Source organism: Chenopodium quinoa, unplaced genomic scaffold (assembly GCF_001683475.1).
Source record: "Chenopodium quinoa cultivar QQ74 unplaced genomic scaffold, ASM168347v1, whole genome shotgun sequence".
Classification (NCBI taxonomy): Eukaryota; Viridiplantae; Streptophyta; class Magnoliopsida; order Caryophyllales; family Amaranthaceae; genus Chenopodium; species Chenopodium quinoa.
Genome location: NW_018745533.1, coordinates 3,180,497 through 3,201,266, shown reverse-complemented (window position 1 = coordinate 3,201,266; position 20,770 = coordinate 3,180,497). Strand labels below are relative to the sequence as shown.

Sequence of the window (20,770 nt, the reverse complement as noted above, 5' to 3'; positions counted from 1 at the left end):
AAAATAAATAAATAAATAAATAAAAAATTACAATGGCAAGTGTCATAGAAAGATTTGATTTGAAAATAATTAGTTTTATGCTTCTAATTTTTACCTTTGTCTCTATTTTTAATTTTAAGTTTATTTTTTTTTAATTTGGTGTACAAATAATTATATACATAAAACAAAGATTCAATCCATCTATAACTTTATACTAAAGGCGAAACCAGGAATGACACATGTCATCTCCTGATTAAAAATTTTCCCTCCAAAAGTTTTTATTTTTATTTTTATTTTTTTTGGGCCAAAGCTTCTTAAAGAAGCTTTTAATACAAACTATGCAATAATATTTCATTTCCTATTTATTTTTTTATACAATAATATGTAATAATACTATAATAGTTTGCTATCTATAACTTTGTAATGTAATTCATAGTTATTTTTATTAGTCATGCATATATTATTCTCTCTGTTTTTTTTAGTGTGATAAATTTAAATTTTTTTTTTGTAATTACAGAATTTTCATCCTATTTTGCAATTAGGTATAAATTTTTATAATTAAATAATAGTGTTAAACTAATGATAAATATTAAGTATTAAAAATTACCGTGCATGGCACGGGACTTAACCTAGTAACTATATAATAAAAAAACCCACCTGACAGATGTGATCTATTTAATGTAAATTTTTAATAAAAGTAAATAAAGATTTGTTAAAATGTAAATAGCCTTAATTGCACTAAATCAATATAACAAGAGTATATTTTAAAATAATATGACATATATTGGAACTTTAACAACCGTGCAATAATTGCACAGGATGTAACCACTCTTTTTTTTTTTTTTTTTTTTTTTTTTTTTTTTTTTTTTTTTGACGAGAACCTAGTTTTCTTATAAGATTTGCTAAAAGGTTACGTGCTCAAACTTAGTTATTAGTTTCTCCACTGCTACAACGTGGAATTCTTACTACTAAGTTGTAGCCATTTCATTGTTTTACTTTTGCCATATTAATTAATTTTAATAAAACAACAAAATTGTTTATAAATACTATTAGAAGGTTATTTACAAATTACCGAAAATAATAACAATCGCCTTTCACTCTATCTTTACTATTCTCTTTATTTTCTATTCTTCTATTCTCCTATGTTGCATAATAATTTTTGGTGTTTGTAATTACTTTATGTTAGAATACAACTATTGTATTTATTCATTATTCATTCCAAAAACAAGCTTCTACTTCTCTCCACGATTTATATACTTTCTTTCTTTCTTAATTCAATTTTCTAAACTTTAATAAAGATTAAGCTACATGTAGTTGAGCTATGCTCATGCATCACATTGTTTACTGTCAAAATGCAAGTCAAGATTATCCCTTGTTAAGCTAAGCGTGCCATGACAAAACTTGCGAGAATAATTTTGCAAATAAGGGCATGTTATGTTCACCTTATTTTTAGGTTAATTGAACAAAACTTAGAGTTTTCAAGTTATGCTTTCATTAATTTGAAAATGCATAGATACAATGCGTTGGTTGATTTGTAAAAAAAATGGAGGGATGACCTATTTATAAGCATCCAAGTCCCTAAGGCTTAGAAACATTCTATTCTAGAATGCTCATGGGATTTCTTGTAGCAATGAATCCAATTATCTAGAGTATTCTAGAGGCGTGATCATAATGGTGCTGTACACTATTTGCGACAACAAAGAGGATAAAGGCGTATTAGCCTCCTGAAGTGGCTGAAGCTAAGGTGATAGCCATGGCCTTCCGTTTGGGTAACAGATTTGGGCTGGAGAAAATGGTGCTGGAATCAGATTGTCAACTGTTGATCAACCGTCTTTCGAAGGGCTCAATTTACTTCAACGATCTCAATACAATATTATGAGATATATTGGCTTTGTGTGCTCGTTTTAATTCTGTTATTTGGTCCTATGTTATAAGATATGGTAATTATGTAGCTCACCATCTTGCCAAACTATTTCCTTTTAGAGTCGGGCAAGTCTGGAAAAATCATTGTCCCCTTGCTCCCTATATACTCATTGATAATTTATCTCGTAACTAATGCTAGCTTTGGTTTCTTTCAAAGAGTATTCTAAAGAAAACAATATACTCAAATTGCAATGATAATTTTACCAATAATGAATTGACCATATACTCAATTTAGTTTATGGATGATTATTTACCAAACGATTTGTCCATTTACTATTTACTGTAATATGAGGATTAATTAATTAGGATGATCATTTATTATATATATTAACTCACCTTTTGGCATGTTCGATATGTAGTTACCTATATGTTACTTTTGTATAATAAAAAGAAGTTAAAGCAGTGATAAAATGTCACAATAGAAGATAATAATAATTAATAAAAAACACAATTTGTGTAATAAGAAAAATTTAATTCTATGATGAATGTAATACGTTTATATAATGTGCACTAATAATTAACTCAATTTTCTTCTAATGAGGAAAATGAACACTATAGTGGGAATGTGAAAGTAATAATGTTTTTTTTTTTTTTTGACTCGGAAAGTAATAATTAATGTTGATATATTACATATGATTTAGCTTTAAGAATAGTGATCTTAATATAAATGTTTTATAAAAGATAGTAAGAAAAGAGTTAAATGATGAGTGTGGCATGTGACAATATTGATTTGTGAACACGTGATCACCCAGATGTCTAAATTACCCAACTTTATTAACAAGATGGTAATCAAATCGTTTAGATTGATTTGGATTAAATTATTACTATTCCGTATCAGGTATGATTTGTTTGGGTTTAATTCTGGCTCGAATCGAGTTGATCGAATTTTGATTGTATTGCTAATCTCAAATCAGATAATTTAAAGTTAAATCGAGTCAAGTAATTTTCGGTAATATCGAGTTTCGAATCGGGTAATCCGTACTCATGAATCTGTTCTGTCAAGTCAAACCCATTGAACATTTGAACCAGACTCTATCAAATGACCCGAACCAGTAGTGGGAGTCACTGAGTGTGGGACTGACCAAATTTGCAATACAACTCCAATTGCTGACTTCAGACTTGGAATCTGATAATCCGGCTAATTTCCTCCTCATCTTCAACCTCCTGTTATCCTATTTCAAAGGTATGTTCCCTTTACTTCTTTCTCTCTCTTCTTGTAATATATAATTAGGGTTCATTTTCTCTGTGCACTTTTTTACCCATTTAGTATGTGTATTGTTTGCTGATTTGAGAAGCTCTAATTGATAATTAATTGTTGTAATATAAGTTTTGTTTACTGGGGTTTTTGCAAAATTCATGGCTTCATTGCATTTGTCTTTTTCTCTTGAGTTTCATGAACCCAAAAAGATTAAATTTTGTCCAACTTCTGCTCAGTTATTTGATCGTTTACCTGTTACCCACTTCCTAAGTTCTTCAAATGGAAGTGGGTTTGGTGTAATTTTTGCTGTTTCTAAGTTGAATCATGTTAAAGCTTCTCGTTTTGATTCGGAATTAGTGGATGGTTCAGTGAATGTTGGTGAGAGTGATGGTAATAGTGGAACGTATGAGGATGATTTAGGGAGTGAGAATTTGATTTCCCAGAATTCGAATTTGTCGCATTTTCATCGTAAGGCGGGTGCTAGAGATATAGGGAAGAGATTTCGTGGTGGTGGAGGTGTGAGAGAAGTCCGAAAAGAGAAGCAAAGCTTGAAGAAGCTTGATAATGTAGGAAAACGTAATGAGAACAAAGATGTTTGTGGTGAACTAGATGTTGGCAAATATGGTATTAGGCCTGAATCGAGCATAGCCTCTTTCAATAAGATATTGAAAGGCCTTGAAAGGGGTGAGGATAGGAAAGCGTTGCTATTTTTCGACTGGATGAGGAGTAATGGGAAGTTAAAAGGGAATGTGATTGCTTACAATTTGGCTTTGCGGGTATTGGGAAGGAGAGGTGATTGGGATGCGGCAAATAAATTGGTTGAGGAGATGAGACTGGAATCAGGGTGTGAGCTGCAATTTCAGGTCTTTAATACAATCATTTATGCTTGTTCTAAGAAGGGGCTTGTGGATATTGGTGCTAAATGGTTCCGTATGATGTTAGAGTATGATGTTGAGCCTAATATTGCAACTTTTGGTATGCTTATGAGTTTATACCAGAAAGGTTGGAATGTTGAGGAGGCAGAGTTTGCATTTTCCCAAATGCGGAGATTAAATATCAGATGTCAATCTGCATACTCAGCAATGATCACAATTTACACCCGGTCTGGTTTGCACACCAAAGCGGAAGAGGTGATTGACCTTCTGTTTAAGGATGAAGTTGTAATGAATCTTGAGAACTGGTTGGTTATGCTGAATGCTTATAGCCAACAAGGGAAGCTAAAAGAAGCCGAAGGCGTATTGGTTTCAATGGGTGAGGTAGGCTGTGCCCCAAGTATCATTGCATACAATTCACTGATAACTGGGTATGGGAAGATAACCAATATGGATGCTGCTGAACAGATGTTCCAGAACTTACAAAATGTAGGCCTGGAGCCTGATGAAACAACTTACAGGTCCATGATTGAAGGCTGGGCTAGATCTGGGAATAATGAGAAAACAAAATGGTATTATAAGAGGCTGAAAGATTTGGGATTCACGCCAACATCCTCTAATCTTTACTCTTTAATAAACTTGCAAGCTAAACACAAGGATGACGATGGGGCTTTTATCATTCTTGATGACATGGTGAAGTTGGGCTGCCAACCCTCCTCCATTCTTGGCTCTCTCATACAAGCTTATGAAAAGAGTGAAAGGTTTGATAGATTGCCACAAATTTTGAGGGGTTCTCTCTATGATCATGTGCTACATAATCAGACAGCGTGCTCAATTTTGGCTATGGCTTATGTAAAACACTCCTTGGTGGATGATGCTATTAAACTTCTAAAATATAAGCACTGGAAGGACCTAGCTTTCGAGGACAACTTGATCCATTTGCTTATTTGTTCTTGCAAGGAACTGGGCCATCTGGAAGATGCTGTCAAAATATTTACCCATATGCTGAAGTCTGATGGAAGGCCAAACTTGCATATTTACTCGACTATGATTGACATCTACAGTCTTATGAATCAATTTGCTGATGCAGACAACACTTACCAGCTATTAAGGTCTTCAGGACTTGCTCTGGACATGGTTGCCTATAGTATTGTTGTCAGGATGTATGTGAAATTCGGACTTTTGGAAGATGCTTGCTATGTTTCGGAAGATATGGACAAGCAAACAAACATCGTTCCTGATATTTATTTGTTCCGCGACATGCTCAGAGTGTACCAAAGATGCAATAAACAAGATAAGCTGGCAGACTTGTACTACAAGATCTTAAAGAGTGGGGTTAGCTGGGACCAGGAAATGTACAATTGTGTCATAAATTGCTGTGCTCATGCTTTGCCTGTTGATGAGCTTTCCAAGGTCTTTGATGAGATGATTAAAAAAGGATTTACCCCCAATACTATCACTTATAATGTTATGCTTGATGTTTATGGGAAGTCCAAACTTTTCACAAAGGCTACGAAAGTCTTTTCGATGGCTAAGAAACAGCAATCGGCAGATGTGATAACTTACAATACTCTTATAGCAGCATATGGTCAAAGCACAAACTTAGAGAAAATGACAAAAACTGTGCAACTGATGCAATTTAATGGGTTTTCTGTATCCCTTGAAGCTTACAATTGTATGTTGGCTGCTTATGGAAAAAAGCGTCAAATGGATAAACTTAGAGATGTCTTGCAAAGCATTAAGGAATCAAGTCACACTTCTGACCAGTACACGTACAATATACTGATGAATATATATGGGGAACAACGATGGATTGAAGAAGTTGCTGCAGTGTTGGAAGAGCTAAAAGAATATGGACCGGGACCAGATTTATGCAGCTATAATACATTGATAAAGGCATATGGCATTGCAGGGATGATTGAAGATGCTGTTTCTGTGGTTAAAGAAATGAGAGACAATGGGGTAGATCCTGATAGGATCACTTATCTCAACTTGATAACCGCAATGCGCAGGAATGATAAGTTTCTAGAGGCTGTTAGATGGTCATTGTGGATGAAGCAAATGGGAATGAGCTGAAGTACTTGTATATTCTTTTTCTTCGGTTCTTTGTATCAAACGAATAAATGTTCAGTTTTGCTTCTAATCACTAGCCGTGATTGATTGTTTCTGTGACTCTTAATTTGTTAACTATAGAACCATAGTTACTTAGAATTCATACTATTTACCAATATACCATGGAATAATTGCTCTGCATAAAGATACTCTTGGTACTTGATTCAGCAGAAGATTTTCTGGATTTGTTTGAAACAAATCTGTTCACTGATTTAAATAAGTCGGGAGAGAATCAAGCCTCGTGAATGCTTGAATGTATTTTATTTTATGTAATTTCCAGCTTATTAGTCAAAATCATCTTCCTTTTCCTTAATTTTTGTCATTAGTGTTGTGTAAGCTAAGTTATTTTTTAGCATAAAGGGGAACTGAAGTAGTGAACTGGAGGAGAAAGAAACTGTGAGAAACTTTTCTGTTTGCTGACACCCTTCCTTGTTTTTTAGCATAAAGGCTTGAACAACCATCTACCTAGCTTCACACTCTTAGCTATATCAGCCAGTTCATGGGCTGGAGTTCTGGAGTGACTGTATACCTAGTAATATGTTTTAGCATACAAGACACTAAGGAGGGCATCGTGATATATATCAGGAACAAATCCCAGATTCCCTCAGTGTGGGTTTGGTTAGCATTTTATATAATTGCTTTTCTCTTTTTTCCCTTTGGAGCTCCCACACTTTAATGTAACATCATTTTCCATACCACCCCTCTCCCCTTGAGACTCGTATTTCCCAAGGGATTTTTACATTTCTAGTTCATCACTACAAGAGAGCTTAGGTTAATTTCTGCAAGAGTAACAGAGTCCAATAGGATACAGAGTTCTAAGAGTTCATAATCAAAGAAAATCCAATAGAATGCAGTCTAGTTTGTATACCAACCCATATTTTTCAATATCTTTAGGAATATAAACAGCCAAGGATGCTGAAGGTATGTTCTTTTGGGATAAATAACCAAGGGTGCTGAAGTTATGTCCTTTTGGGATAAATAGCCAGGGATGCTGAAGTTATGTCCATTTAGAAACAATGCCGTTTAACATTATATTTACAATATTCATATTCTTGATCAATTAGCTCCTTTACTTTTTGTGGCCTTGGAATCCCTTTTCCTGACTGACCCTTGCTATCTTCATAAAAGCTTTCCTGACTAATCTAATGCTCGTACATGGGCCTGTCAAAACTCAGGATGCATTTGCCCTTGGGTTTGGAAAACAGATATTAGAATTTATCTGGTATTTACTCAAATTCCAAAAAATTGAAAGTTTCTGAATTTGCAATGCTTTAATCCTCATTAAGAACATGTTTAATATCTTGTTATTTTGTGCCATGTCTATGAACCTAGATAGTCTGGTGATGAGTCAAATCCACATGTTCCTGCTGTCTGAATTGGATGAGAGCCTTGTATTAAATTTTTTGCCGTGACACCTGACCACACAATGTGTACTTATAGTTTAATCATATTTGTCTTTGCAGGTGAAGCAGGCATGACAATGTTTCTGTTAATCTCCAACTACAGCTGCTGCTAGTAAGTCCATTTATTTTGTTTGTTCCTCACATACTTTCACTTTTAGCAAGATATTATCCATTTTTCTGACATCTGGGTTTAGTATCTGCTATATTATTATTATATCTAAGGCTCCGATGAATCTGTTGATCTTTGAATACATTTATTATTGCCTTCTTTCCAGAATCATAGCCAAACCTAGGAGAAATATTAATAAGAAATAACTTAATTATGGTTTTAATTCGTCTCAAAGGTAAAGTATCACCTGAGGTTAATATTGACATACACCTGAAAACATGTTTTGGTATCTCGTGGTTGATTTCAGGCTTCTTCACTGTGATGCTGTATGATTGAATGGCAAAAAGGGCATCCAAGTGCTACTACAAAATTTTGCGGGGTTTAATACAGGACTATAATTTTGGGAATATCCAGCCTGTCTTCGCGTCATTTATAAAGAGATATGGTTTAATTAAACCTACACTGGGCAAGATGTTGGTGCATTACTTGTGTATGGAGAACAATGTAGATGGTGCCCTTATTCTCATTCATGAGTTGAACAAAAATAATTTTAAGGTAAATTTTCCTGTTGATGTTATTGGGATGCTTACAGCACAAGGAAGACCTTTGGATGCATACAGACTTGTTATGGGTGCCCAAAATGATCTTTCAAGTATGAATGTGGTTGACTACTCAGTCCTTGTTGATGGACTCTGCAAAGAAGGGTACATTGATAAGGCCTTAGAACTGTGTAATTTTGCCAGGAAGATGGGAGTTACACTTAATGTAGTCACTTATAACTCACTTTTCAATGGGCTATGTCGTCAAAGTTGTCTCATCGAGGCTTTTCGGTTGTTTGATTCATTGGATATGAATAAAATATTTCCTTCTGCTGTTACTTATGGTACATTAATCGATGCTTTGGTTAGAGAAGGGTATTTATTGGATGCTCGGCAATTGTTTGAGCAAATGATCATCAAAGATATAAAACCAAATACCCATATTTACAATACTCTAATTGATGGGTATTGTAAATTTGGGAATGTGGAAGAAGCATTGAGGCTTCTATATGACATGGAGAACCACTCTCTTAAGCCTGAAAAATTCACCATAAGTGCTGTGATTTATGGCTTTTCCTTGGAGGGAAACATGGAGGGTGCACTTCAATTTTTCATCGATATGAAGGGAAATGGCATTTCCCCTGACTTCTTAGGCTTCTTATATTTAGTAAGGGGCCTATGTGCGAAGGGTAGAATGGAAGAGGCACGGAGTGTTATAAGAGAAATGCTTCAAGATGAATCTGTTCTTGAATTGTTAGCTAGAGTAAATGGCGAGATTGAAACAGAATCTGTAGAGACCTTTCTATTTGACCTGTGTGAACAGGGTAGCATTCAGAATGCTCTTATCATTCTCAATGAAATTGGATCAATGTTTTTTTCTTACAAGAGAGCTTCTGCTTCAAGTACACTTAAACCTATGGCGTCTTGTGAGGAAGATATACAGACCGTCTCTCCTAATCCTCTTCCCTCTGTCCATCAAATGGACTTTGATGCTTTGTACTCGAAAATGACATCTCTTTGCTCTCTAGGCGATTTCCAAGGCGCTACTGCTTTGGCAAAAGCTATGATGTTTGGTTTTCCGAAAAAATGATGGCATCAGAATGACACCTGCTCTGGTCTAAACCAATGCAGGACCTCTGGGATTGTACATGGATGAGAAGTAATGCAATACATCAGCTACATCCTACAGGTATCTGTCTTTTCAACCATAGTTAATTTTGCTTTTCTGTCTTTTTTTTGCACACTGATATACAGCTTTCAAAACTAATAGCTTACTGTTTTTCTCAGTATTTCAATTCCATCAACTACAAACCCTATACCCTACAGGAATTTCTTTTTTTAAAAAAAATAAAAAATAAAAATCGTACTTTTCTTTGTTCTATAGTACTTGTGATTTTTGACATCGAATGGTAACTTAAATTTATATACATAGTAACTAAAATTGTAATTAGGAGCGTTACAAGTCACAACTTCTTGTGATATTATCTCTTACTTGTTTATGAGAGTACTTGCTGAAATTAAACACTATATATGTGTTGCCAAAAACAAGTAACATCATTTTTGCTGTACACATGCTAGGCTGATGACTCTTCTATCATGTCGGAGCTGGTATGCATCAAATTTCGCTGGTCTATTTTGATGTGTTTTCGGAGTACAAGTTTGAAGCATACAACTCAGACCTTTGGATTAGCAGAATTGTGGTAATGCTCTTGCGCAAATTACATATAACATCACGGGAGTGGCATCTTGCTGATTATAGTTCACACCAATGCTCGTGGACATGCTACGTGAAATGACCAATTCAGGCAAAAAACTTTGTTGAAGATACATGTTTGAGGGTGTTTGAGAAAATTACTCCTGAAAAATATATTTATGTAGGAATGCATGATTTGTGAATTGTGATTAAAGAAGGTGTTATCCAGATAATCTTGTATGAAAATCATCATTATTCATTAATTTTTGTAATTAGTCTTCATTTCTTAATACTTCTACTGATTGAAAAAGGCATGACTTTAGCTTACATAAAAACTTAAAAGTACTCCATAGTCCGTACTAAAGAGGCATGTATTCATTTATTGTGTTATCTTGTGTTATCATCATTATTCATTAATTTTTGTAATATGTATTCATTTATTGTGTTATCTTGTGTTAAAGTACTAAAGTGGCTCTTTTTTCTTTTATTTTTGAAAGAAAGAAAATGGCTTTAAGATAAGCTAATTTGTCCACTTTTTATTTGGCCAAAAAAAGGAGGAAAAAAAAAGGAGTATGTTAACTCTTTTTCAATGTGTTCCTTCAAATGTTGAGATCTAAAAGCACTTCTTAACCCCGAATTTTCAGGATGTTTACAAATTGCTTTGGTAATTGAAGGAGCCAAGTCAATTATCATAATACCTCTGTCTCTTATTGATAGTTTCTTGTAGCCAATTTTGAGTTTCAAAATGATAATCTCATTTATTTTTTAAAGTACCATTAATATAATTATTTTTTTACCAATATTTTCTTCAATTTGCAACAATATTTATACAAATTTAACTTTTTCAGGTAATTTTTTTTTTTTCGAAACCAGATAAATTTTATTTTTTCATGTAATTTTATTACTTCCTTTCTCAACTTTTTTTTTCATAACCAATGTAAATTTAACTTTCCAATGTACTATACTACTTATTAATTCTCGTGAACATTGCTCATAAAGGACTATCAATAAATTTGTGAAATTTTGACAAATTTTATATGTATTACTCCTATTACAAGTTTACAACTACAATAATTTTAAATAGCCACACCAATTAAACAAAACTATCTTCCAACAAAATTTTAATTGTAAAATTGTCCATCGAGATCAACTACGGATAGTAAAATCTCACATGAATATGTTTAAACATCTTAACATTCAAATTATTATTAAAAATCTATACACGATCATCAGTAAAATAATGGAGAAAGTGTGGTACACCTATCATTTAAAGAGCTCCTAAACACAACTACCTTAAGAAAACATATTGCTTTTTCTTATCTCTTCCCCAATGATGCTTCTCATTGGATGCATGAGATGATGTAGGCTCTATTCAAGTCTAAGAAAGAGACATCTCAATTTTTTAAAGATTCTAAACATTATAATGTTGAATTTGAAATAATTAGATAACATAAAGAAAATGTAGAAAAAATCCAAGGAAGACTCCAACTAAATTGGGAATTGAATATAGAATTATTCAAATATAAAGGCTTTCCCCAAATTGACAGTCAAGAAGAGAATGTCTTGATCATATTAGAAAAATAATTGTACTAATTGACATTATTTAAAATGTAAATTGACAGCTTCTACATTGAATGGATGACCCCTTAAAGGGTATATTTCTGTCTTGATTAGCCTCATCATAGGTCATTGGGTGTCTTGCATGTGCAACTGTTCATAATCATAAGGCATTGGTAAATTATTTATGTGCACAATAATGTGCATAATAAATTAATAATGTGTAGTATAAAAAGTGTAATACCAAATACAACCTCATAAGTAGTTAATTAGAAATACTATCTCATTTTTAAGCTTATAATGGTGTATTATGGACTTATTTGTAGACATTTTATTTTATATTTTAAGGAAAAATATATGGTCAAAATTATTAAAAAAATCAAGTATGTCAATTAATTATTATAGAACGATAGAGAGTTTAGTAAAGTCATGTCCTCTTTAGCTTAAAAATATAATATTCAGTAAAAAAAAAAAATTCATTTCAATAAAAAATAAGTTCAGTTTAGGCAGTGACGGATCTTAGGTCAAAAAGTTTGGGGGGCCAAGGTTTAATCCTCCAACCTTTTGTTAAAAAATAACAATACTTAACCACTATGCCATAACTTTTTAATTGTAATTATTAAACATTATATTACTTTTAACCAATAACTTAGAAAAATTAAGGGGGACCGGACCCGCCTCAATGAAGATCCGCCCCTGAGTTTAGGGCCTGTTTACTTCAGCTTAATTTCAGTTTAGTTCAGTTCACTTCAGCTCCTAATTTCTTTCTCTCATAAAATATTCATTTAGGCTCTATTCAAGTCAATTCAGCTCCAATCAATTCGGTTTAATTCAGTTCAGTAATTGTGAACAGACCCTTAGTAAAAATATTTTTTTAATCCTTAACTTCAAAAAACAAATATAACAATTAATCCAGTTCAGTAAAAGTAATTTCAGTTCAACAAAGTTAGTTTAATTTAGTAAAAATAAATTTAATTCAACAAAAATAAAGTAAAGAGAACATGACCAACAACTTTTAAAAAACAATTAGAGTTATAAGACTCCGTTCACTTCACCTTATATTTGTTAAATTGAAATTATTTTGGCTGAACTTTTTTTTTTTTTTTTACAAGTATTTTGGCTGAACTTAGTGTCTATTCTCATACGTTTATTTTCAGTTCAGTTCAGCTCCTAATTTCCTTCTCTTATAAAATATTCATTTCAGTTTAGTTTAGTTTTGTTTAGTTTAGTTCAGCTCATCTGATTTCAGTCTATTAGAATAGGCCCTTAGTTACATTTATTGAACTAAAATTAATTTTGTTGATCTGAAAATTATGTTTACTAATTCCCTATTAAAATTACTGATTTTAATGAAATTAAAATTTTTTACTAAATTGAAATTAATTGTATTAAACAATACTCCGTATATTTTTTTAAGGTGAAATAAATTGGGACTAATTAATTAAAGATAGATGGAGTATACGTCTATGAACCCTAACCACAATTCAAACATTTGAACCCAACAAACAAACCAAATTAATAAACCGTGTAACCATATATCAACGTGGCTAATACGGGTTTGGGTTATAGTCAAACTCAACCACAAGAACAAAAAGAAGACAACCAAATCAAAATTGTGTTGGTTTTTGCAGTCTTTTTTTTTTTTTTTTTTTTTTTTTTTTGTTTAATTTAATTTCTTTTTCCAAACATAAACAGCCAATTAACAATCAACGACTCATTCCTTCGTCAATGGTCACCACCAAGAAGACCAACCCACATTATTTTTCATTTTCATCTTTTTTTTCTTAAACAATTCCAAAAACAACTCCCAAATCTCTCACCAAATTCAAATTCAGCCCTTGAAAATTCCTGGGAATTTAATTTTCTTCTTTTTCAATCAATTTAATTCAATTTCAATACCCAACAAAAAAACCCATCAATTTTTGGAATTTTTTTAAAAAAGATTCAATTTGGGGTTTTTTTGCAAGTTGAATAATGATTGATTTAGCTAGGAAATTTCCCAATAATTAATTTCATAGACAAAAAGAGAGAGAAGAAAAGAGCATAAAAAGACCAAGTCTTTCTTCAATCTTCCCCAATTTACACTATTTTAAATAGTATATATACTATCTCCTTCTTCTTCTTCATGCTCTTTAAATCTCTTTTCGTTGATTTTTGGTTTTTGGGTATTAGATCTTGAACATTTCATAGTTTCTTTTAATCTAGATTTGAACTGGGTACTTTGAATTTCTCGCCTTTTTCAGGTATTAATTACATCTCATTATTAATTTTTTTCTAATATTAATTACTCATTACTTTTGAATTACTTTTGTGTAACTTTTAAATTGCTTTTTTTTTTTTTTTTTATTTTATTTATGATGGTTTTAGGATTGATTCTGGAATCTGGGTATTATTTGTTTTTTCAATTTATCATCGTATGAAACTGTAATTGAAGTTAATTGGTTGTTTTTGAATAGATTTTTGGTGAAATTGTTGATGTTTTTTTGAAAGTAATTGTGGGTGTTTCTGGGGTTTTCGTGTGTTAGGTTGGTTTGACTCCTTTGGAGGGAAATGAGTTTTTGTAAAAAGAGGCTTTTTCGTTGAAAGTTGGTTTGACCATTTTGAAGGAAATATGTGTGTTTATATTTACAATTAAGTTTTGTAGTTTTCATGTGGTTTGCGTGATTAATATAAGGTTAACAATTGCAAAATCGAAGTTTTGAAATCAGTAATTTCTTTATGTTGTGTTTCTATATGCTTCATTATCTATATTCTGGATCCCCATATTCCTCACAAGTGCATATACATGATTAAATAATTAAAACTCGGAGAAATTCGTTATATAATCGAAATCTTCTGATTGTTTGTTTGTTCCTATGTAACGATGTTGTGGGTGAAATGCTTTGCATTATTTTGTCTGTTGAAATGAACTCTTGCTGCTTCCATGTTTGGTAGTTGTGAAAAAACAATGCAATAGTTCTTCTAATGGAATTAACTCCACTTTTACAGACTCGGTTCCTTGAGCATTCAAATATCTCAATTTTGTTGAGGTGGTGTTTTATTTCCATCTTGCTTAAGAGTGAAGCAAATAGTGATATTGAGGCCAAAATAGGTCATGTTTTGATTCTTCTGTGATATATTGGCTAAAAGATGAAGGCAACAGAAGCCTGGGGCTTAAGCATGCAAATTTTGCCAATGCATCGCCATCGACATGTTTCTAGGAGACCAGTTTGGATTATTGTGTTGGTTTGCTTGGTCAGCTTTTTTGTGATTTGTGGTTATGTATATCCTCCCGAAAACTCCTCAGCCTGCTATGTTTTTTCACCAAGAGGCTGCAAAGCTTTTCAAGAATGGCTTCCATCTTATACTAGAAGAGAATTGACTGATGAAGAGTTGGCATCACAAGTTTTAGTTCAAGAATTTTTGAGAACTCCTCCTCAACAGACTGAAAATCCTAAAATTGCTTTCTTGTTCTTAACTCCTGGATCATTACCTTTTGAGAATCTCTGGGATGTATTCTTTACTGTAAGTGTATTCTTTATCCTTCCTACATTTCATTGTAAACCTTATTTATGCAATGTTCTCAATTTGGTACGGACAAGCTTAAGGGATGAGCCCTGTCTAAGAATTCCTATGCTATACTATATAGCCTCTAAATTTAGCTAGTGACTATATAGGTCACACGTCTATTCTGTACTTATTAACTTGGGAACCAAGAAATAGTACTTGTATCGGTATAAGATTGAAACGTCAATTTACAATGTACAAGTATTTAAGCTCTGACTAACTGTGTTTTTAGTTTATAATACTAAGTTTATAGCTAGGCCTTAATAATACTACTTGAATTTTGAAGTGTTATAACAGCCAGTAGCTAATGTAGAATAGCTGATACATATTAGTTTTAAAATACACTTCACACTTCTTTCATGTTTCTTTTAGAGCCTTAGAGGCTATGCAGTTAATAATAACTTGTGTTGTCCATTTTTTTAATGATGACTGTTTGGAAGTCATGCAGTTTTGGTGGTTATTGTGGGTTATCTAAGATTAGTTAGTCATAATCCATGTACTTCCTTTTCTATGCTATAAGCTAAGCTATGCGTCTTCGCATTTCTTAGTACCATTTAAGTACTGAAAAATAATGCATCTAGTAGTTCTCTTGTTCTCTTCGCCCTTTAGTCCCATATCATTACAAATTTTTACTCCTATATAAAATCCCATTTTCTCACTGTCTTATGTTTTTTTTTTCTGCCTCTGATCAATCAAACCCCACTTTTTTTTTAACAACCAAATCCCATGGCCCTCCTGAAAAGATGTTTACAGTTTACATAGTTTATTCTACAAAATGATTCCTGGATCACGGAATTAGTTCTGAAACAATCACCAAATCTCTTGTTTTCTTTACCTAAAAAGAAAAGAAAATGAAATTCTACAAGACCATTGTATTAACTAATAACAGTAATAAGTGCATTAATATTGATATTGAGCTCCCAAGTATACAAATTTTAATAATTTTCTCCCTTCAATGACATGGGAACAGAGATGAATTTAATAATTTTCTTCAACAGTTACCAATATTTTTAAAAAAATAATTAAATTTCTGACTAGAATAAATTAGCAATGCATATTTTGCATGTAAATTATCCTATAAATGGCATTAGCTGACTGCTTGTTATGATCTTACCTTAACAAATCTTGTTTAGTCAATGCTGCCAGAGCATAGCTATCATAGTGATAAGATTGATTCTGCTGTCTTCTGAAAACTTTATTAACTGCAATATGTATCTTTTCTATTTCTTATATGTGTACCCTTGCTCCTTTAGTTATTCTTTTTATTTGGCAGTCTCATGAGAGTCATGACTCCTGATGGCAAGTTTAGTTTTTATGTGCATGCATCCTCTTTTAATTTATCTATCTGTTTATTATGCTCTGAGAGTACTCATCTAATATGGCAGGGTCATGAGGGAAAGTTCAGTGTTTATGTGCATGCATCTCAACGAAAACCTGTACATCAGAGCAAATATTTCGTTGATAGAGACATCCATAGTGACAAGGTTTGTACTTTCTAGATTTCACTTAATTTCTTATTTGTACTGAATGTTGTGCTGGTTATTAATTAATCTTTATATTAGTTAAAGGAACCCATTAAAGTGGTGTCACTTTGAGATAAATTGATCAATCATTTTTTGCTTGTACAAGTCGAACTGATTTCTTTTAATGGCACAAATAAATCTGATGAGACATTTTTTGCAGCCCTAATCTATGAAAATTATAAAGATCTGACAATTATGTGAATACATTGTTGCCTTTTGTCACAGGTTGGTTGGGGTCAAGTTTCAATGATAGATGCAGAACGACGCCTTTTGGGCAATGCACTGCGAGATCCTGATAATCAGCACTTTGTATTGCTTTCTGATAGGTGTGTATAGATTGCCTCCAAGTATTTGTTATTGTTCCATTATGTAGCACAGTACCCTTGGCTTCTGATCTAATACTTTTCTTTACTTGCAGTTGTATACCGTTGCACAGATTTGAGTATGTGTACAACTATCTGATGTACACAAATGTTAGTTACATTGACAGGTGAGTTCAGTGAGTTAAACATTTGAGCTTTTATGTTTCATTAATTACTGTATGATGCGGTCCTCTATACAGAAAGGTTATTGCTTGTACTGTTTGCATAGCTTCTTAAAGTCAAATAGATTTGAGTCAGTTTTGAATTGTACATTAATCCTGTTCTTTTGCCTTTATCTGCCAGTTTCTTGGACCCAGGTCCTCATGGAAATGACAGGTATTCACCACATATGTTACCCGAAATAGAAAAAGAGGACTTCCGTAAGGGTGCACAGGTGAGAAATCACATATCATTCCTGAAAAGTGCTTATAATAATGTCATGAAACAACTGCTGCTTCTGAAATTTGGCTTTAAATTCAATTGATTATTATGGTAAGAGAGAGAGAGAGATTTGGGGGGGGGGATAATGGTTCCATTATAGGGTTATATTATTACAAAATCTGCTTAACAATGTTGAAAAGGCCAAACTTTCTTGGTCTTATGACACTGCCTCCTAGAAGTCTGGCACGCACAGAAATTGGCATGTTTAACATCAGATCTTCTGAAAGTTGCAGACTGGTTGAATCTTATTTTGATGCTATATTTTTTGTGTCAAATACTGCATGCTTTAGTTGTCTATTTTTCTGTAGTTTTGGCCATTTTAGAAGCCATTCCACTTTTAGATTCTGTCTGATATGGTAAATTATTCATGCACTTTGACCAAATTAAAATAAATATCATATCTTTTTTGACCGTTCCCGTTAGACAAAGGTGCTTAAATCTCTTCTATCTCATCAAGTCATCATTTTGATAAGCACATAACAGACTTATGGTTGTGTTTTACTACCCCTCTCTGTTTTTTTTTCAAGTGCCCAGTGTTCCAATGAAGAACTTTGACAAATTATATCTTTAATTATAAAAAATTGATATTCAGAAACTATACATTGAAACTATCCCAACAAGTACAAAGTACCCACATGACCACTTGTGTATAAATCACTAACATTGGTCAAAGTGGATTACATACACAGTGCAAAAAGTCAAACTGGGGCTTTAAAAAAAAACTGGGGGAGTATTTTACTTTACAACTTCTTCAAACAATGTCTACATAGATATTTTCTGTCTGAAAATTTCTTTTGTTGTAATAATTATAGCAAAAATAGGTATAAGCTCGTTGCTTTTCATCCTTGACTTGTAAGTATGCATCTTACCAACAGTCTCTTTCTAATCCAATTTATGCCATCTTTTCGGTGAAAATTTGACTTGTGGTTGAAGTGCCTATTGAAGAACGAAAAAAGTAATATTAAATCTGTGCTAAACAGCGCATATAGGCTTGTTGGGAAACATAGGTAGCCTTGTGTTCCGAATCTCATGTAAACTTATGACAATTGGCTTTAGACGGCCTACTTGTATAGCTCCATAACTCTATTATAGATTCTACTTAATAATTATACAGGCTTGTTGGGAATTATAATTAGCCTTTTGTTCTGAGATTTACGTTAACTTGTGACAATTGGTTTGGAATTTAGTAGCTGTTTGGTGCTTCTGTCTACACCGGTTTTCCCCATTATGCAATTTTATATATGCCAAGTTTCATATCATGGTATCTATTATGTACTAATTATTAATGTTACGTTTATGCAGTGGTTTCACTTGAAGCGGCAGCATGCAATGATTGTAATTTCTGATACCCTTTACTATTCGAAGTTTAGAAATTACTGCAGGGTGAGCTCCTTTCTTTTGCTATAGAACATGGCATAAGTGCATATCATTTAGATAAATTTATACGGAGGCTTTTATTTAGGTCAAAGCAAAATGTTGATCGATCTTTTCTCTTAACAGCCTGGCTTTGAGGGACGCAATTGCTATTGTGACGAACATTACTTGCCAACTTTCTTCAATGTGAGTGTCATTAAGAACGCTCTCTCTGTCAAAACCACTATATATTATCTGTTTCAGTCCAACTAAGTTTGTTTTTTGGCAATGCATAGGTTGTTGATCCAGGGGGGATGGCAAATTGGTCAGTAACTCATGTTGATTGGTCTGAACATAAGTGGCATCCAAAATCCTATAGAGCACAGGATGTCAGTTATGAACTTTTGCAGAAAATTACGGTATGATCCTATCTTGTTTATGCAATTAGGTTCATCTTCTCACTTATAATCCATTAATCCCTTAACAAATAGGAATTATCTTAGACAGAAAAAATAAGTTTGAAGAATATATAATTGTTACATTGCAACCGAACATGGGCATATATGGAAGTATTTTCATGTTGATGATTCCCACTCGACTTAATTTGTATGCCCCATTAACCACTATAACCAGCCAAAAGAAATATGACGTAGTTTTTGTTTGGTCAGTTCTCCTAAAGCGAAATGTTTGTGTTTTTTTTTTAATTTATTAATTGCCAGATTATTTCTACTTTTAAAAATTAATCAATCAATTATTTAATATGCTGCTCCATAAGGGTAGTTCTTGGAAATATGTGTGTGCTTTTGGAATATATACTTTAGAGAAACGGGAGGATTTAGGTATTTTTTGTTAAAACCTTGAGGTCTCATTTTCTAGTTCAAGAACAAGATGTCCTGTATTAGAATGCCATTGGTAGGTAACTAGCTTTCCTATGATAAATTGAAAATACCGAAGTATATGTTGAATGTCCTCGTTAGGTGTTGAAAGAATTTCTATGTATTCGGAAGTTAAAATGTCTTGTCATATTTAGGTCAACAAAAGTAAGGCAGTTTTTCAATGTTTTTTAAGTATATAACGATTATTGAATGACAGCATCCCATATCTTAGTATACCTTGATTAAAATACACCTTAACATTTTCTTATATTCCAAGATGCCTAGAGTGATTCTTGTGAATAGAAACAATAACAAGGGAAACAGTCTCGCTGATTTTTGTGTGTTTTAGATTTACTAGGCGTCTAAGCATGATTAGTACTCTCAGTGTATTAACTGTTCTTTATTGGAGTTGTATGACTTATATCAGTTAATCTAATTGTAGAATACTAACAATCTATCATGCTTTTGCTAAAACTAGTTATAATTCTGAACTCTTTGTTATTGATATTGCAGTCTATTGATGAAACTGTGCATGAAACTAGTGAAGCAAAGGTAAATTTTTTTTTTAAAATATATTTCATAAAAGTTGTTAAGACGACTTAATATTTTTATTAAGTTATTTCTGATTTCTGTCATTCAATATTTGCAGAAGCAAGTGATTGTGAAGCCTTGTGTATGGAATGGAGTGAAACGCCCTTGTTATTTGTTCGCTAGGAAATTTTACCCGGAAACTCTGGACATTTTGATACAAATCTTCTCCAACTACACTGCTTCTGTATAAGCAATACAAAAACCAGAGTTTTGCTTTGATCGATGCCTTTCGACCACCTTTTTGTCTCCATACATAGCTTTTCCCGTTGTAAATGTCCATGCCATACAAAGACCTGAGTCTAGCTGATATATTAGCTGCCTGGAACAAGAGTATTATTCTTCAAAGGTTGCTACTCGGAAGATTCAATGTCTATTCTTTTCCCCCCAGTATTCTTCTGTAATTTTGCCGATGTAACAAACATTTTATCAGATATTGACACAGTTGAGGGGATCAATTCTTAGATAGATATAGTAGAACTAGCTTGCAGATTTTTACTGTATTTTGCTTCAGCTAATGGTAGCAATGCTAAGTTTTTAATCTAATACTCCGTAATTTTCCCTCTATTGGTTTTTATCTTCTTTCAGCAGTCAGTAACACAGACAGTGAATTCAATTGGGTATACACTATATAGTACGCCAAACATTTGACCGCTGTATATTCAATCGGATACTTCTTTTGCCAATTTTTCAACAC

The 20,770-nt window shown here is 32.8% G+C and overlaps 3 protein-coding genes across 3 annotated transcripts; all 3 read left to right on the top strand.

Annotated features, from left to right (window-relative positions):
- The first annotated feature begins 3,091 nt into the window (after positions 1 to 3,091).
- LOC110715726 (pentatricopeptide repeat-containing protein At4g30825, chloroplastic-like) lies at positions 3,092 to 7,977 on the top strand. Its single transcript, XM_021894332.1, has 3 exons — positions 3,092 to 6,055; positions 7,548 to 7,599; positions 7,904 to 7,977. Exon 1 carries the CDS (start codon positions 3,259 to 3,261, stop codon positions 6,046 to 6,048), a length of 2,790 nt encoding a protein of 929 aa, XP_021750024.1. The 5' UTR covers positions 3,092 to 3,258; the 3' UTR covers positions 6,049 to 6,055; positions 7,548 to 7,599; positions 7,904 to 7,977.
- Positions 7,933 to 9,225, top strand: LOC110715911 (pentatricopeptide repeat-containing protein At5g57250, mitochondrial-like). The gene has a single exon (XM_021894531.1). It carries the CDS (start codon positions 7,933 to 7,935, stop codon positions 9,223 to 9,225), a length of 1,293 nt encoding a protein of 430 aa, XP_021750223.1.
- Positions 9,226 to 13,048: 3,823 nt separating this feature from the next.
- LOC110715740 lies at positions 13,049 to 20,650 on the top strand. Its single transcript, XM_021894347.1, has 11 exons — positions 13,049 to 13,628; positions 14,374 to 14,889; positions 16,317 to 16,415; positions 16,680 to 16,780; positions 16,873 to 16,944; positions 17,120 to 17,210; positions 18,560 to 18,640; positions 18,758 to 18,817; positions 18,907 to 19,029; positions 19,999 to 20,037; positions 20,135 to 20,650. Exons 2-11 carry the CDS (start codon positions 14,515 to 14,517, stop codon positions 20,264 to 20,266), a joined length of 1,173 nt encoding a protein of 390 aa, XP_021750039.1. The 5' UTR covers positions 13,049 to 13,628; positions 14,374 to 14,514; the 3' UTR covers positions 20,267 to 20,650.
- The last annotated feature ends 120 nt before the right edge of the window (positions 20,651 to 20,770 follow it).

Coding starts and splice junctions, on each gene's coding strand:
- LOC110715911 (XM_021894531.1), top strand. CDS start 7,933: ATGGCAAAAAGGGCATCCAAGTGCTACTACAAAATTTTGCGGGGTTTA.
- LOC110715740 (XM_021894347.1), top strand. CDS start 14,515: ATGAAGGCAACAGAAGCCTGGGGCTTAAGCATGCAAATTTTGCCAATG. Junction 17,211..18,559: donor ACTTCCGTAAGGGTGCACAG/GTGAGAAATCAC, acceptor ACGTTTATGCAG/TGGTTTCACTTGAAGCGGCA. Junction 19,030..19,998: donor AACTTTTGCAGAAAATTACG/GTATGATCCTAT, acceptor TTGATATTGCAG/TCTATTGATGAAACTGTGCA.
- LOC110715726 (XM_021894332.1), top strand. CDS start 3,259: ATGGCTTCATTGCATTTGTCTTTTTCTCTTGAGTTTCATGAACCCAAA.